Consider the following 18275-nt stretch of genomic DNA (forward strand, 5'->3'; position numbering starts at 1 on the left):
AACATTTGAAAATTATTCAATGTAATTTACCATGTTAATTGACGAAAAGGATAAACTATGCGGTTATCTCAATAGATACATGCAAGCATTTGGTGAAATCCAATATCTATTCATGACAAAAACTTGCAGCAAACTAGGAATAGAAGGAAGGGAACTTCTGCAACCTGATAAAGCACTTCTACAAAAACACCTCTAATGTTATGCTTACTGATGAAAGGCTGAATGCCCTTCTCTCTTAGATCAGGAACAATGCAAGGACGTCTTGCTTTTTCCACCTCTGTTCAGTGTCACATGCTGGAGTGTGTCGTCATGCTGTGGAACGGTGATAATGAAATCCAGAATAAAAGAAGAAGGGAGTTAATCTGTACAGGATAAATCAAATATTCCTAAATTGGGAGAAATCTAAAAATAAACAAATGAATAAAAATAAAGGCACACAGATTGGAAATGAGGTAAACTGTGTTTGTAGACAACATAATCATCTATAAAGAAAATTCTAAGGAATCTACAAAATACTGCTAAAAGTATGTGAGTTTGTAGATTTCAAAACATATACTCAACATACAAAAATCAATTGTATTTCTGTATGCTTACAACCTTCTGTTTGAAATGTTAAAAGTACATTTATGATAGTATTAATATGGGTAATACTTAGTGATAAATTTGCCAGAAGAGATGCAAGACCGGGATCATTAAAGTCTCTCTTCCCCCTGCCATCATGTCAAAGTCAGAATCTCCTAAGGAGCCCAAGCAGCTGCAGAAACTCTTCACCGGATGGTTGAGCTTTGAAACAACTGATGAGAGCCTGAGGAGCCATCTTGAGCAATGGGGAACGCTCGCGGACTGTGTGGTCATGAGAGATCCAAACGCCAAGTGCTCCAGAGGCCTCGGGTTTGTCACCTATGCCACTGTGAAGGACGTAGAGACAGCCATGAATGCAAGGCCACACAAGGCAGATGGAAGAGCTGTGGAAACAAAGAGAGCTGTCTTAAGAGGAGATTCTCAAAGACCAGGTGCCCACTTAACTGTGAAAAAGATATTTGTTGGTGGTTTTAAAGAAGGCACTGAAGAACATCACCTAAGAGATTATTTTGAACAGTATGGAAAAATGGAAGTGATTGCAATCATGACTGACCAAGGCATTGGCAAGAAAAGGGGCTTTGCCTTTGTAACCTTTGATGCTCATGACTGTGGATAAAACTGTCATTCAGAAATACACTGTGAATGGCCACAGCTGTGAAGTTAGGAAAGCCCTGGCAAAGCAGGAGATGGCTAGTGCTTCATCCAGCCAGAGAAGTCAAAGTGGCTCTGGAAATTTTGATGATGGTTGTAGATGTGGTTTTGGTGGAAATGACAACTTTGGTCATGGGAGAAACTTTAGTGGTCATGGTGGCTTTTGTGGCAGCCAGGATGATGGTGGATATAGTGGCAGTGGGGATGGCTCTAATAGATTTGGTAATGATGGAAGCAATTTTGGAGGTGGTGGAAGCTATGGTAATTCTGGCAATTACAACAATCAGTCTTCAGATTTTGGACCCATGAAGGGAGAAAACTTTGGAGGCAGAAGCTCTGGCCCTTATGGTGGTGGAGGCCAATATTTTGCCAAACCAAGAAACTTAGGTGGCTAATACAGTTCCAGTAGCAACAGTAGCTATGCCAGTGGCAGATTTTAATTACTGACAGGAAAGAAGGCTTAGCAGGAGAGGAGAGCCAGAGAAGGGACAGGGAAGCTACACTTTACAACAGATTTGTGAACTCAGCCAAACACAGTGGTGGCAGGGCCTAGCTGCAACCAAGAAGACATGGTTTAGACAATATTCATGTGTATGGGTGAAAAACTTGAGGACTGTATTTGTGACTAATTGTATAACAGGTTATTTTAGTTCCTGTTCTGTGAAAGGCGTAAAGCATTCCAACAAAGGTTTTTAATGTAGATTTTTTTTGCAACAATGCTGTTGATTTATTGATTGCTAAATGGACTAGTCTGATCATGATCCATCTTTAAAAAATGCAAGGCCTGTAGCTTGAAATTACAATACATTGGAGAGATAAATTAAAGAAAATCTAAATAGGGATATACCATGTTCATGAATCAAAATTATTAATCTCAGTTCTCTCCAAATTAACCTATAGATTCGACATAATCACAACCAAAATCCAAGCAGGCTTTTAAAAAAGAAATGGATAAGCTGATTCTAAACTTTAAATAAAATACAAAGGACTCAGAATAGTCAAAACAACTTTGAAAAAGAAAAACAAAGTTGGAGGACCTACACTACTTGATTTCAAGATGTTACAGTAATTGGAGCAATGGTAGTATTGGCTTAAAGACAGACATATAGGGCCAGGAGAGGTGGCTCATTCCTGTAATCTCAGCAGTTTGGGAGGATGAAGTGGATGGATCACCTGAGGTTGGGAGTTTGAGACCAGCCTGGCCAACATAGTAAAATCCCGTCATTACTAAAAACATGAAAACCTTAGCCAGGCGTGGTGGCGCGCACCTGAAGTACCAGCTACATGGGAGGCTGAGGCACCAGGATGGCTTGAACCTAGGAGGCAGAGGTTGCAGTGAGCCGAGACTGCACCACTACACACCAGCCTGGGTAACACAGTGAGACTCCATCTCAAAATGAAACAAAACTAAATGATAGACATATAGATAAACAGAACAAAGTACAGAGTCCAAAAACAGACCCAAGCAATTGAGTCTATTACTCAATTGAGTAATAGTCAAAAGACTTGAGTTCCTGCGCCTAAGCAGTCCTTGCACCTCAGTCATCTGAGTAGCTGGGACTACAGGACACTATTAGGCATTTAAGACAAATAAAAGTATATGTCTACATACAGATTTGATCACAAATGTTCATGCCAGTTTTATTTGTATGATAGCCAGAAACTAGAAACAACCAAAAATTCATCATCAATAGGAGAATGGATAAGCAAATTTTGTTATATTCATACCATGGCATTCTGCTCAGCAATAATAAAAGAGAATAAATTACTGATATTCGCAACAATACACAGGAATTGCAAAATAATTATGCTGCATGAACAAAGGCAGACAAAAATAATACATACTGTATGATTCCATTTATATAGAATTCTAGAAAATGAAAACTACTCTAGGGACAGAAGGCAAATTATTGTTTGCCTGGGGATGTGCGGGAGTGGGCGGTGTAGGACCACCAGGAAGCTTTGGGGGTGATGAATATGTACATTACCTTGAAGTGGTGATGAACAAGATGCTGGAGGTATACACACACACACAAACACATATGTATATGTGTATATATGTTGCTTATATGCATAATATGTATATATTATGTATGTATATAAAAACTCATTGAATTGCATACTTTAAATATGTGCAGTTGTTTATGCATTATATCTCAATAAAGCTATTACAAAAAAATGGCTGGGCATAGTGGCTCAAGGTGGTAATCCTACACATTTGGGAGGCTGAGGTGGGTGGATCCCCAGGTCAGGAGATCGAGACCATTCTGACCATCATGGTGAAATCCTGTCTCTACTAAAAATACAAAAATTAGCCGGGCATGGTGGCGTTTGCCTGTAGTCCCAGCTACTCAGGAGGCTGAGGCAGGAGAATTGCTTGAACCTGGGTGGCAGAGGTTGCAGTGAGCCGAGATCGTACCATTGCACTCCAGCCTAGGTGACAGAGTGAGACTCCTCAAACAAAACAAAACAAAAACAAAAACAAAACAAAAGGAAATAAATTGGCTAAATAGAGTAGATCCATGCAAGGAACTACTGTGCTGCAATAAAAATCATGGAAAGGTTCAGGACTGTGGTTCATGCCTGTAATCCCAGCACTTTAGGAGGCTGAAGAGGAAGAATCACTTGAGGCCAGGAGTTCAAGTCCAGCCTGGACAGATGCCTAGATCCCATCTCTACGATTAAAAAAATAAAAGAGCCAGGCACAGTGGAGTGTCCCTGTGGTCCCAGCTACTCAGGAGGCTGAGGCTGGAGGATCGCTTGAATCTAGGAGTTCTGGGCTGTAGTGTGCTATGCTGATTGGGTGTCTGCACTAAGTTTAGCATCAATATGGTGACTTCTGGGAGCGGGGGACCACCAGGTTGCCTAAGCAGGGGTGAAATGGAGCCCAGGTGGGAAATGGAGCAGGTCAAAGCTCCTGCACTGCTCAGTAGTCGGATCATGCCTGTGAATAGCCACTGCACTCCAGCCTGGGCAACATAGCGAGACCCCGTCTCTTAAAAAAAAAAAAAAAAAGGCCAGGCGTGGTGGCTCACGGCTGTAATCCCAGCACTTTGGGAGGCTGAGGTGGGCAGATCACCTGAGGTCAGGAGTTCAAGACCAGCCTGACCAATATGGTGAAACCCTGTCTCTAAACAAATAAATAAATAAAAATAAAATAAAATAAATGAAAACCATGAAAAGATACTTTTTAATATTTGATCATTGCTGGGCGTGGTGGCTCACGCCTATAATCCCAGCACTTTGGGAGGCCGAGGCAGGCGGATCACCTGAATTTGGGAGTTCAAGACCAGCCTGATCAACATGGTGAAACCCTGTCTCTACTAAAAATATAAAAATTAGCTGGGTGTGGTGGTGATGCCTGTAATCCCAGCTACTCAGAAGGCTGAGGCAGGAGAATTGCTTAAACCCGGGAGGCGGAGCTTTCAGTGAGCTGAGGTCGTGCCACTGCACTCCAGCCTGGGTGACAGTGAGACTCTGACTCTAAAAAAAAAATATATATATATATATTATATAATATAAAATATATATATATATATTTGATCATTGAGGAAAAAAAAGCAGATTACAAAACAGTATATCCAATATAGTTACTTAAAACAAAAAGATAATCTGAGTATCTTCAGGATTCACCACTTGATTAGAGCGGTGCATTAAAATTAAACTGTGGTTTATGCAGATCAGATTAATCTTACCAGTGTGGGAATTCTCCTTCTCAGCACAGTCCACCTGCCCCATATGTTTCTGGGTGTTCCCACATGTGCCTACTTGCACTTGGAAGGTGATCTCAGATGTCCTTTGCTGTTGCTGGCACCTGGGGCTTCTGTCGAGATGAGGCTCCAACAGTGATGAGCAAGAGACTGCTGGAGTGGCCATCCAGGCTGCTGCCAAAGTCCCATGCACGCACGTGGTGTTCATCATTCTGCCCTGCCACTGAACCCTTACTGTGCTCTCAGAGCATGGCGGAAGCAAGTGACAAGGGCAAGGCCCAGTTTTTGTTTTACTCAGAGGCCCTCTATAGGAGGCTGCTTGGGCCCCAAGGTGGCCAAGCTCAACACAGCTGCTCTCTTTGTACATAAATTGTCCTTTTCCTCCCAGAGTGGCTGGGGCAGACCGAGTTCAGGTGCCCGCCTCTGTGGGTGCCCGGAATGTCTAGCCTCCTCCGGCTTCCTGGTCCTGGAGTGTGGGATGCACTCCTCCTGCCAAGTGCCTCCTCCTCTGGGGATTCCCTTCCTTCTTAGAAGCGACCACCGCTGTGTTTTGTCAGGCTCCTTCTAAGTTTGCCAGCTAAGCCTAAATCCCAAACATGAACACTGATGGACGTTTTTCTGCGCGGCTCCTCTGAGCCGGTGATCACATATTGTAGATTTCATATAATCTCTTACGTAACAATACATAAGGGGGGCGCGGGGAAGGAGGGGTACCACCATCTCTTACCAACCGCGTCTGCATCTGCCAGCTCTAGTCTAACTTCTCTTTGAGTGACGACATCATGGGTGGTATGCATTTGCTTTGTGCTGTGCAAAATTATCCACTTTTTTTTTTCTTTCTATCAATACCCATGAGGGCAAGGACAGTGGGTCCTGTTCAGAACCTCATTCCAGGACACAGTGCAGGGTCTGGCACGTAGTAGCTGCTCAGTCAAGGTGTGAACAAATAGCAAATACCCCAGTGGAAAGCTGAGTGGCCGGCTCCGCATCACAGGAGGCTGCTCACGGGGACTCCGACCGAACCCTACCTGGTGCGGCCGCCCGGTTTCGGCCTGTCATGAATAGAACTGCCCACTGCTCCCTAACACCCCTGGAGTGCACTTTGTTTCTGCTGTTCCCCCAACCCGGATGCCCTTCAAACCCTGCTAGCCATCAAGGCCAACTCAAATGCCACTGCCTCCAGGAAGCCCAGTGCCCGGGGATTGACGCCTTGCGGGCGGGGAGTCTGGCGCCGGCGGGGCCCGGGCCCGTTTGATGTGCAGGTTGGGCAGCCCGAGCGCCGCACCCGCGCCGGGGAGGGGCAGGGAGGGGCAGAGCCGTCCAGGAACTCTCCCTTGCCTCCTCCTCCCACGCCTCTCTTCAGCCCTGCCCGCCGCCTCCCGCCCCCGGCTGGGATTCGGGACCTGGAGGCCTGTTCCTGAGCCCCTCCCCGCGGACTGGCTCCGCGGACTCGCTCCTCGGACGACCCCAGCAGGCTCCCCCGGCCTCCGCTCTGCACGCCGCCGGGGCGGAGCCTCCCAACCTTTAGGTAAGAGCCCCTTCCCCGCCCCCCGCCGGGGAAGGGCCACGTTTCCTGGGCTGGGCTCCTCCTCAGCTTCAGCACGCGGCCAGGGAAGATCAGCCTGTACCCCGGCGCTGGCCTCCCGACAGCCAGGTGCCGCCTCGCACTGTCTTGCTTGCAGGCTGGGGCATGAGGCACCTTGGGATGTACGCTGGGGTGGGCGGGTCTCTCACTACGGTCGGAGCGGGCTGGGGTCACCCGGCGCGGGGCGCGGCTGTGGCGGGCCCGGGAGAGGGCCTGGGGGCGCAGGACTCAGAGGCCCGAGGGTGCAGCCAGTGCTGAGTCACTTGGGGACGGGGCTGCTGGGAGGAACGCCAGCCCGTGATGTGAGCCATTCGAGAGCCAGGGCCAAATCCGGGAAGTCTGGCTGGGTCCAGACGGCCAGCTGGGCCAGCGAGGGGGTTCCAGCCTCCATAGGAGGAGGTGGTGAGAGAGGGAGAGGGAGGGCATATCTGAGGCCCCTAGACAGGATGAGTTCAGGGCTGGGCCCACAGCCTGCTCATCCATCCTGAATCTGGCCTCTGGGACTTGGCGTTCCCGCCCTCCGACCCACCAGGCTTTCTTTCCTCTGGATACTTCTTTCCCCCTCTCTCGGCTTCTCACTGCTCTCCTAGCCCCAGCTTCTCCATAAAGAAATGCGACCTGAGGAGCGCCAGGCTTTGAAGTCAGGTCACCTCCACTTCCTCAAAGTTAGTGCTGTTATCACTAACCCCTTCCCCGGTCCTTCCTTCGACCTCCTCCCCCGCATTTATCCCACAACTTCCTTTATTCTGTCTTGCCATGCCTAAGGTGCCCCTAGAAGGCGTATTCCTCCCAGGAGTAACTGGGAGTTTTTGGTTTGGAGAACAGGAGGGGATGAGGACGTTCTTGCATGCACTCATTTATTTGAGTGTGCATTTACGCATGCCTTTACTTCCACTCACTCACTCATACATTCTTCCATTCTTTTGCAGTTAATTATGCTTTCATTCATTTTCTGGACACTTACTGAGCATCTATATTCAAGGCCCTGAGTGTTTGGGGAAGGGGACCAGGATACTCTGATGAGTCAGTCCCATCCCTGATCCCTGATGCCAGCTAGCTCAAGGTCAAAACGGGGAAATTAGCACAAATCAGTCCAGTATAAGAGAAAATGCACTGAGAAAGGGCTGTGAAGTGTGTGTGTGTGTTTCTGTGTATGTGTGTGTGCACGCGCACACACAGGCGTTGGGGCATGTAGAGGGAGAATGTAATTCCACTTAGGAGGGGCTTAGAAGGCTTCCTGGAGGCAGTGGCATTTGAGTTGGCACTTGATGGCTGGCAGGGTTTGGATATAGACTTATTAAAAGGGCATCCGGGTGGGGGGAACAGCAGAAACAAAGTGCCCTCCAGGGGTGTGAAGGAGCAGTGGGCAGTTCTATTCATGGCATGAGGGGATCAGAAGAAAGAAGTCTGGACAGGGAGGCCAGGGCTGAGTGGAGGACTGGAGAGAGGAGCAGCCTTGTTCTGAGCAGCCCAGAGCCACGATCATGGCAAGACCCTTCTGGCTCTTAGGTGTGTGTATGTGTGGAGCTGTAGGTTCTGGCCCATGTAGGATTTCGGCTAGGACACTACCACAAGTGGAAGTTGGTGTAGATGGTGTCAGAAGTCCCTCCTCCCCAGAGAGTCTGTGGTCCTGTCTGGGAAGGCCAAAGACCCAGCAGAGGGAATTCCTTGGAGTTTGGTTATTTATTCACTCATTTATTTCTTCTTTTGCCCTTAGACTCATACATTCATTCTTCACTTAGTCATAAACTCTTCCTCTGGGGAGGCCCTGTGCTGGGGACTCAGATGACTCATAAGAGGTCCCTGCTCATGTGAACTCCCAGTCTAGTGGGAGAGACAACCCCATGCCTGACAGTGACAACCCAGAATCACTGTGGAATATAAATAGGGAGCATTTCACTGAGTGGGGACGTAGAGTTGGGACATGGAAGAATTGATGCAGATGTTTGACCTCCAGCCAGAAAGGCCTGATCCATGGGGCCAGGTGAAGAAGGTTGTAGTTTGGGAAAATGAGTGTTTGAAAGAGAAAAGTCCTCTGGGTTCACAGGTGTGAAGAGGCAGGCTTTCTCTACATGGGAGACTCCCCAGAGGCCCACTCAGGGACTGGGCCTTTGGGCTGAAAGGCACCACAAGCTCCCCTCACATTAGAGATGAGCCTGCAGGTTTTCAGAGCCCCTAGAGAATTTTTTTGGCTGGTCAGCATAAGCTGTAAGCAGGTTGTGGAAGGTTGTGGTTAAACCTGTGGGCTTTGGACTTAGATCAGGGTTCAAATCCCGATGTTCCCTTCCCAACTATGTGACTTTGGACAAATGACTTAATACTTTTGCCTCCATTTGTTCCTCTACAGGACAATAATAATCATAGTATCTTCCTTTTAGGGTGAAGCCCAAAGGCAGTAATGTACATGCTGTGCTTGCACAGTGCTGGGGATTGGAAAGGGCCATAATGACAGGGTTATAATGACAGTGACTACGATAATGACAGTGACATACTGTCAAGTGCTGCCTTTAAAATCTCTGGACCTTGGCTGGTGCGGTGGCTCACGCCTGTAATCCCAGCACTTTGGGAGGCCGACGAGGGTGAATCACTTGAGGTCATGAGTTCGAGAACAGCCTGGCAAGCGTGGTGAAACCTCGTCTCTGCCAAAAAATATTAAAAAACAAAAATTAGCTAGGCATGGTGGCACATGCCTGTTACCCCAGCTAATAAGGAGCCTGAGGCAGGAGGATGGCTTGAACCGGAAGGTGAGGTTGCAGTGAGCCAAGATTGAGCCACTGCACTCTAGCCTGGGTGACAGAGTAAGACTGTTAAAAAAAAAAGAAAAAAACCCAAAATCTCTGGGCCTCATTCTCCCCAAGTGTGAAATGGGAGGGTGACCTAGCTTCCTGGTTCTCCCAAGTGCAGTCCCTGGACCAGTGGCATTGGCATCTTCTGGGGTCTTGTTAGAAATGCAAATTCTTGGGTGCTACTTCAGTTCTACGGAATCAAAAACTCTGGGGACAAGGCCCCCAGCAATCTGTATTTTAATAAGCCCTCCAGGTGATGCTGGTGCAGGCTGAAGTTTGAGAACCACAGACCTCTTCTTTTTTTTTTTGAGACGGAGTTTCGCTCTTGTTGCCCAGGCTGGAGTGCAATGGTGTGATCTTGGCTCACTGCAACCTCTGCCTCCTGGATTCAGGCAATTCTCCTGCCTCAGCCTCACGAGTAGCTGGGATTACAGGCAGGCGCCACCATGCCCAGCTAATTTTTTGTATTTTTAGTAGAGACGGGGTTTCACCATGTTGACCAGGATGGTCTCGATCTCTTGACCTCATGATCCACCCGCCTTGGCCTCCCAAAGCGCTGGGATTACAGGCTTGAGCCACTGCGCCCGGCCCACAGACCTCTTCTAGATCCACCGTTCCAGGACTGGGATCCAGCCGTGTGTGTTTCATGCTTCCTGCACATAGGGTCCAAGTCTGCAGGGTGGAGGGGAAGGGGCACAGAGATGAGTAAGATGTGTTCCAAGCCTGTGGGAGGCTCCTGGGTAAATTGGAAGGGGGAAGCAGACACCCTTGGGGACATTCACTGGAGTGACAGACTGCACAGAGCAGTTGTGGCGACACAGGAGCCAGCTCTGTAATGGACAGCGCAGAGGAGAGGGGCCTTTGCGGGCTGGAGGGGGCCCTGTTGAAAGATCTAGCTCTCTGCTGCTTGTTCCTGACACTAAGATTGATTCAGCCTTTCTGGAAGTCCTCTCATAAGTCTAACTGAAGTCTGTCTCATTTCATACCTTGCTGTGTGTGGGGTGGACAGGACTCTGGACTTGAGGTCAGGAGTGTGATTCTAGCCAGCTTCCTCACTGTGTCTTTGGGAGGTTCACGTTCCTCTGGGCCTCAGTTTAGCCATCTGTAAGATGCTGGGGTGAACCGAATCCAGTGAGTCTGGGACACTGTAGTTGTCTGGAGAGAGGGTAGGCTTGGGGGCCAGGAGCCCTCTGGGTTTTCATTCCTCCTTCTGCATAGGGAGGATTCTGAAATTCCCTGGCTGCCTGTCAAGTTATCCTGGTACCCAGTAAAGTGAGCTGCCCCTCTTTGGGCTAGCTTCCTTACCATCCAGGGAAGTCCCACGACACCTGTCCTGTCCACCTCACATGGCTTTCATCATCGAGGGTGCCCATCATGCTGTCGTTCTCAGAGGCTCCTAGATGCCTAAACCCCCGTGTCTGGCATTCGAGCCCTCCATGAGAGGTTCCCAGCTTTCCTGCAGGATGATGCTCCTCATGGCCTGTGACTGCCTCCTGTTCTGTGCCTGTCAGGCCTTCCACCTCGCCCCTTTTCTCAGTCTATCCAAGCCCATTCAATCTTCAGGCCAGCTCTAGCACTACCTCCTCCAGGAAGCCTCCAGGATTGCCCCAATCCTTAGAGCCATCCATGGGCCATCCTGTGACTTTAATTTAAGGTGTGACTTTAATTTCTGATTTGTAGACACAGAATGGCTGACCACTGACAAGCTGTCTGAGGGCAAGGCCTGAGCTCTTGGGGATGGACATGACTGGAGTCCTTGACTGGTGGAGCAGGGAGGCCCAGAGAAAGAAGGGAACTTGTCTAGAGTCATGTGGTACATTAGTGAAAGGAGAACCCAGGCCTTTTAGGCAAGACAGGCCCGGGGGAAGCATGATTAGATCTGAGGCGAATGAGCAAGAGGCCCTGAGGATGGAGGGATGGCCGTGGCCTCGGAACCTGGCTGGCCTGTCCTAGCTGGGCTGTGCGCTCACTGGCTGTGCCACCTGGGGCATGCCACCTACCCTTCCTAAGGAATCTTCCCTGTGGGGTTGGAGGAGGACCAGCCCAAGGCCTGGCACACTACAGATGCTTGGTTATTATGGGGTGCATGCTATTATTTTCCATCTAGTTGTCCATCCCGGCCTCCATGCCTGAACCCTTTCCCCGCCCGCCCCCCCCACCCTCCTGCTTTCCGTAGCCACCAAGCACTCACTGTCCTGTCCTAAGTCCAATGTGAGTGTCAAGACCTCCTGATCAAGCCTCTGGGCAGAAGGCAGAGGGAGAAGAAAAAACCCTGGTGGTCTCTCAGTTGGTGGTGGCTGGCGAGAAGCTGGAGTGGGTGCCCCAAGGGGCTGAAGACTGCGTGGCCATCAGGGGGAATTTGGCAGGTGCCACTTTAAAGTGCCTTTAAAGTCGCACTGTCTATTTAAAGGAAGTGAGGGGCATGACCTGTCCCACACCAGCAACTGCCGGATGCCTGTGGCCTGTTGCTGAGGAGCTGGTGGGCAGTGCTCCCAGGGGTGAAGAGTCCTAGCAGGGGGGTCTGGCATCTCTCTGGGAGGTTGCTGGCAGCTCTTGGCCTCCTGCCACCTTCCAGCTAACCCCTTGTGGATGGATGGAAGCCTCATGACTGTTTTGCCTATTTTGCATGTCAGCTGGCTGGGATCGGGGACCTGGACCCCCCCAGCCCTCTTCCCTGGAAATGATCGAAGAACCAAGAGACACTGTTGGCAGGATGATGGGCTCTGGGATTGGGGTGCCTGGAGTTTGGCTGGGGCTGGGTGCCCAGTGGGCGGGCACAGGCCCGTTGACGTGGCTGTGGCCTAGCTGGCAGCCCCGTCCTTCCTCTCCGCTAGGCGGGCACTGGAGCTTTCTGTGCAGGGCTCCTAGGAGAAGGGGGGCAGAGGGCAGTCTGAAGAGAGGCGGGAGCAGGGTGATAACAGCTGGCTCTGGAGGGCGGGCAGGAGCTGAGGAGGAGGAGCAGGAGAGGCCCACAGGCTTTATTTGGAGCCAGTCCTGGCTGTTACTCAGGTGACCAGCGTGTGTCTTCGAGAGGGCGCTGCTTTCCCTGTCTGCCTGGTGCGATGATCCAGAATGTTGGAAATCACCTACGACGGGTATGGAGGGTGGGCTGGGGCAGCGGGAGGGCTCTGGAGGCCCGGCACCCAGAAAGAGATTGACGTTTCCATTTTAACTCAGACACTCTGCATCTCCTCACACTCTCCACGGGCCATTTTCTAGCTCTCTTTGGAAGGAGAAATTGCAGAGCCCCTGGGCTGCTTTATTATCAGCAGCCATCCCCAAACAAGCCCCACGGGCTGTCAGATCCCTCGAGGGCTGGCTGTGTTGAGTTGAATCACCTTCAGCAAGTGTTGGCCTTTGGAATTCTATCCGGCGGGCGTATGTTTCTCCCTGCAGAGTTCTGTGCATGTTTCTGGGGGACGTCTGAGCTCCCTGGCCTTGCGGTGCTTCATGCTCAATGCTCAGGAGCCCAAAGCCAGAGCTGGTGGGAGTGACAGGGTGTGAGGTGTGTGTGTGAGTATGTGTGGTGGGGCGAGACGGGCGTTTTTGGGGAGCGGAACTTCTTTGGGAGAGCAAGCACGGGATCACATGAGGGCTGGGAAAGCTGTCCTGCAAGGTGACCTTGAAAAGAACTTTTCCCTGCACTTTGGAGCTGAGATTAGGTGTTGAGACCCAAGAACTCAGCAGTGCCTGGCAGGGGCCAAGGGAGATGGGCTCGGGACAGACTGGCAGAGGTTGTAATAGGTGTAGTGTGGCTGACCTCTGAGGATGTTTTCAGGAAAAGCCTTTTATTAAAGGGGTGGGAACAAATAAATGTCTTATCCTTCCTCTCCCTCCGTCTGCACAGCCACTGCTCAACTCAGCATCCTCTGGTTTCCCCATCCCATGTCCAGCCCCCTTGAGTCCGCTCTCCACACTGGAGGGATGCTTCTAAAAGGTATATGTGCTGATTCCTCACCTGCTCAGACAGCTACCCGAAGATGACTTTCACATCCTTGTTGGCACTCTGGCCCCTGCCCACGCCTCCCTTTTCCTTCCACCATCCCCATCCCTCTGCTGCCTCTGCCTCAGCCATCATGAGCTCCTCTGTGTTCCACCTTTGTTCTCTCCTCCGAGCTGTTGTACTTGCTGTGTCTTCTGCCAGTTACCCACAGCCTTCCTGCACCTCCCCACACTTGTCTCCCCGGCAAGTGCCTTCTGAGCCATCAGGTCTCAGCTCAGGCACTGCCTCCTCTGGAAGTCCTTCCCAGATTTCTCATGGCACTGTGTTAGCCTCTTTTCACACTGGATCGTGTGCTAGACTGGCACATACATCCCTCCCACCAGCCAGGGAGCAACACGAGGCTGCTCTTGGTATACCCAGCACAGGGACTGGTGCGGCCAGAGGCCAGGGAATGCTTAATGAATGAATGGGGACAGGCAGCTTTTCAGCATCGAGGCCAAGAGTGGGATCTGCATAGCAGGGCCCCTTGCTCTTGTCACCTGAGCACAGGGCAGCATGACTCCCAGGTGGGTGGGGCTGCTCGTATATTCTCTTGTGCCCCGTTATATTTAACCCTTTATGACTTTTTCCCCATTAACCCTCATTAGTAACTGGGGGCAAGGCGCTGGGGGAGGGTCATATCATTAACACCGTTTTACAGATAACAGTTGTAACACATCTTTACATAGCTCTGACCATGCTAGGCACCATGCCACGCTCTTTGCATACATTCACTCAGTTCTCCATGAGGTAGATACAGTTATCATCCCTGTATCTCAGATTAGGAATCTCACAGAGGGCAAGTGACTTGCTCAAGCTTACACTGGTAGGAAGTGGCAGAGCTGGGATTTGAACTCAGCAGTCTGGCCACAGGGTCTGAGCTTTTAAGGAACCGGAGGCTCAGCCAGATGAAGGTGCAGATGTGGAACTCCAACCACATAGCCAGACTCTGAGCCCAGCAGGCATTCGGCTTCCTTGCCCTGCTCTGTTGAGTCTGGGGGTGGAAGTGGGTGTTGGGAGTAGATGTTGGGCCCTGGAGGACACAGGTGGCCTCCCGTCAGCAAGAACACTCTGGCCTTGATTGCCACCTCTGCACATTGCCTGGACGGCGGATCTCTTTGGATTTCTCTTGAATTCCTTAGTTCTTCTGAAATACAAGAGGGTTTGAGAATGCTTTTTGGCTTGGCACCAAAACTGTTTTTAGTGAAAAGCAAGCAAGCAAACAAACAATCCCTGGCCAGGCATGGTGGCTCACACCTGTCATCCCAGCACTTTGGGACGCTGAGGCGGGTGGATCACTTGAGCTCAGGAGTTTGAGACCAGCCTGGCCAACATGGTGAAATCCTGATTCTACCAAAAAAAAAAAAAAAAAAAATTAGCTGCGCATGGTGGTGTGTGCCTGCGGACCCAGCTACTTGGAAGGCTGAGGTGGGAGGATCACTTGAGCCCACCTGAGAGATGGAGGCTGCAGTAAGCCAAGATTGTGTCACTGCACTCTAGCCTGGATGACAGAGTGAGACCTTGTCTCAAAACAAAAACAAACAAAAAAACCCCACCAAGCTTGGCTTGGTGCCTGATGCCTGTAATCCCAGCACTTTGTGAGGCCAGCAGTTCGAGACCAGCCTGGCCGACATGGTGAAACCCCCTCTCTATCAAAAATACAAAAATTATCCGGGCATGGTGGTGCATGCCTGTCATCCCAGCCACTTGGGATGCTGAGGCAGGAGAATTGCTTGAACCCAGGAGGCGGAGGTTGCAGTGAGCCGAGATGGTGCACTGCACTCCAGCCTGGGCAACAGAGTGGTCTCAAAACAACAAAAACCCCAAAAAACAAAACAAACCCTACCAAACTGTCTTTAATAGAGACTAAACTGGGAACAGAAAAAGGGGTCTTAGATTATCTACAAGCTCCACTTTGCGTGGTTGGGGGCCCTTTTCAGTGTCTTGTGGCACTGTAGACAGAGTCAGCTTTGGGATCCAAGGACTCTGGCTCCTACTTGCCCCTGGATACCCAGCAAGTGAGTGGGCGACTGAATGAAGTGACCAGCTTCTGCCATGCTTGGGGCCGGGAGAACTGCTGAGTTCCAGTCTGACAGTGCCAGAAAGGCTTCCCTCTCCCGCTTCAATCCTTGTCTCTCCCAGTGGAGAGCTCTTCTCCTTCCCCATCCAAGATGTCAGTCTATACTGGACACTGAGTCTCACATTCCTGAGCTAGCAGGGATCCACTGGTGCCCTCGTGGGAGGTGAGCAGGGGTCCTGGGAAGTCTGGAAACTCCGCCCAGCCTCGGGTCTAGCCTGGCCCAGGTCGGCTCTCAGTGGGACTGAGAAGCTTTTTTACTCCAGAAATGGTGATGGGGCTGTTTTGTTTTGTTTTGAGACAGAGTCTTACTCTGTTGCCCAGGCTGGAGTGCAGTGGTATGATCTTCGCTCACTGCAGCCTCGGCTGCCCCGATTCAAGTGATTCTCTTGCCTCAGCCTCCTGAGTAGCTGGGATCAGAGGTGCCCGCCACCACACCCGGCTAATTTTTATATATTTAGTATAGATGGGGTTTCACCGTGTTGGCCAGGCTGGTCTCAAACTCCTGACCTCAGGTGACCCACCAGCCTCAGCCTCCCAAAGTGTTGGGATTACAGGTGTGAGCCACCTCACCCTGCCCACTCTTAATCTATCTGGAGGACTCTTTTTTTTTTCCTCTCCAAAATTTTATTTTAACATGCATAGCATAAAGGAATGATTATCCCATCAAAAAAATTTTAAATGGGCCTGGCATGGTGGCTCATGCCTATAATTCCAGCATGTCAGGAGGCTGAGGCACGTGGATTATTTGAGGTCAGGAGTTTGAGACCAGCCTGGCCAACATGGAGAAACCTTGTCTCGACTAAAAATACAAAAATAAGCCGGATGTGCTTGCTTAAACCTGGGAGGCGGAGGTTGCAGTGAGCCAAGATCGCACCACTGCCCTCCAGCCTGGGTGATGGAGCAAGATTCTGTCTCAAAAAAAAATTTCTTTTTCTAAATGGGTGGATAACATTCTCTGTTTTTATCATGTACAACATGATGTTTTGAAGTATGTATACATTATGTTAGGATTAACTCTAACTAATTAACAAATGAATTCCCTCACATGGTTTCCATTTTCTTGGTGATGGTGCGGAACAGCTACTCTGCATTTTCAAGAATACAATATATTGTCTGAACTACATCCCCTTACTGTATAATAGGTCTCTTGAAATTTATTGCTCCTATCTGTAATTACGCATCCTCTGACCGAGATCTCTCCATCCCCCCTAACAACCCCTGCCTCTGAAGGCTGCATTATACTCTATTTCCATGAAGTCAACTTTTTAAGACTCACATCTGAGTGAGGTCATGTGGTATTTGTCTTTCTGTGCCTGGGCCTTATTTCATTTAACATAACATACTCCAGGGGCGATGGCTCATGCCCATAATCCCAGTACTTTGAGAGGCTGAAATGGGCGGATCGCTTGAGCTCAGGACTTCGAGGCCAGCCTGGGTAACATGGCAAAACCTCACCTATACAAAAAAAAAGCACTAAAATTGCTGGGTGTGGTGGCATGGGCTTGTAGTCCCAGCTACTTGGGAGGCTAAGGTGGGAGGATGGCTTGAGCCTGGGGGGTGGAGGCTGCTGTGAGCTGAAGTTCCTGCATTCCAGCCTGGGCAAAAGAGCCAGACCCTGTCACACACAAAAACAAAAACAAAGACAAAAGAAAACAAACAAACAAAAAGCCACCATTACATACTCCAGGTTCATCCATTTTGTTGCAAATGGCAGGATTTTATTTTATTTTTATGGCTGAATAGTATTCCATAGTCTATAGACACTATTTTTTTTTTTTTGAGATGGAGTCCTGCTCTGTCACCCAGGCTGGAGTACAGGGGTGCAATTATGGCTCACCGTAGCCTTGAACACCTGGGCTCAGGAAAGCCTCCTGCCTCAGCCACCTGAGTAGCTGGGAGTTAGAGGTGTGCACCACTGTGCCCAGCTTTTTTTTTTTTTTTTAAGTTTTTGTAGAGATGGGTTCTTCTCTGTTGACCAGGCTGATCTTGAACTCCTGGCCTCAAGCTATCTTCTCCCCTTGGTTTCCCAAAGTGCTACGATTGCAGGTTTGAGCCCCCACAACTGGTTTTGTACCACATTTAAAAAATCCATTCATCCATTGATGGACACTTAGTTGGTTCCATATTTTGGCTAGGGTGAAGAGTGCTGCATTAAACATGGGAGTGCAGGTATCTCATCAACATACTGACTTCATTTCCTTTGGATGTATACCCAGTCATGGGACTGACTGCTGGATCATAATTCTATTTTTATTTTTTTGAGGAACCTCCATACTGTTTTCCATAATGACTGTACCAATTTACATTCCCATCAACAGTGTTAAAGGGTTGCCTTTTCCCCAAGCCCTTGCCAACACATATTGTCTGATGGTAGCCGTTCTGACAGGTGGGAGGTGCTATTTCATTGTTGTTTTGATTTGCATTTCCATGAGGATTAGCGATGTTGAGCACTTTTTTCATATACCTGTCGGACATTTGTATATCTTCTTTTGAGAAATGCCTATTCAGGTCTTTTGCCAGTTTTATTTATTTATTTTTGCTATTGAGTTGTTTTAGTTTTTTGTATATTTTGGGTGTTAACCCCTTGTCAGATGTATAATTTGCAAATATTTTCTCCCACTCCGTAGGTGGTGTCTTAACTCTGTTGATTGTTTCCTTTGCTGTGCAGAAGTGCTTTAGTATAAAGAAATCACGTTGGCTGGGTGCAGTGGCTCATGCCTGTAATCCCAGCACTTTGGGAGGCTGAGGTGGGTGGATCACCTGAGGTCGGGAGTTCGAGACCAACCTGACCAATATGGAGAAACCCTGTCTCTACTAAAAATACGAAATTAGCTGGGCATGGTGACGCATGCCTATAATCCCAGCTACTTGGGAGGCTGAGGCAGGAGAACCTGGGAAG

The 18275-nt window shown here is 49.4% G+C and overlaps 1 protein-coding gene and 1 pseudogene across 4 annotated transcripts in view; both read left to right on the forward strand.

Moving 5' to 3' along the window:
* The first annotated feature begins 718 nt into the window (after positions 1–718).
* On the forward strand, positions 719–1740 carry LOC118143238 (heterogeneous nuclear ribonucleoprotein A1-like; annotated as a pseudogene).
* Positions 1741–6294: 4554 nt separating this feature from the next.
* ACOT11 (acyl-CoA thioesterase 11) overlaps positions 6295–18275 on the forward strand; it is a 63330-nt gene continuing 51349 nt past the window's right edge. For 3 of the 4 annotated variants that reach the window (XM_035251598.3, XM_002750891.7, XM_078331951.1), the window contains exon 1: positions 12322–12409. In XM_035251598.3, coding sequence (XP_035107489.1) covers positions 12377–12409 — 33 coding nt within the window. In that variant the 5' untranslated portion in view covers positions 12322–12376. Of the gene's footprint in view, positions 6472–12321; positions 12410–18275 lie in introns of those variants that run through there. The other variant, XM_078331949.1, reaches the window with a different exon arrangement.

This window comes from Callithrix jacchus, chromosome 7 (genome assembly GCF_049354715.1).
Source record: "Callithrix jacchus isolate 240 chromosome 7, calJac240_pri, whole genome shotgun sequence".
Lineage (NCBI taxonomy): Eukaryota > Metazoa > Chordata > Mammalia > Primates > Cebidae > Callithrix > Callithrix jacchus.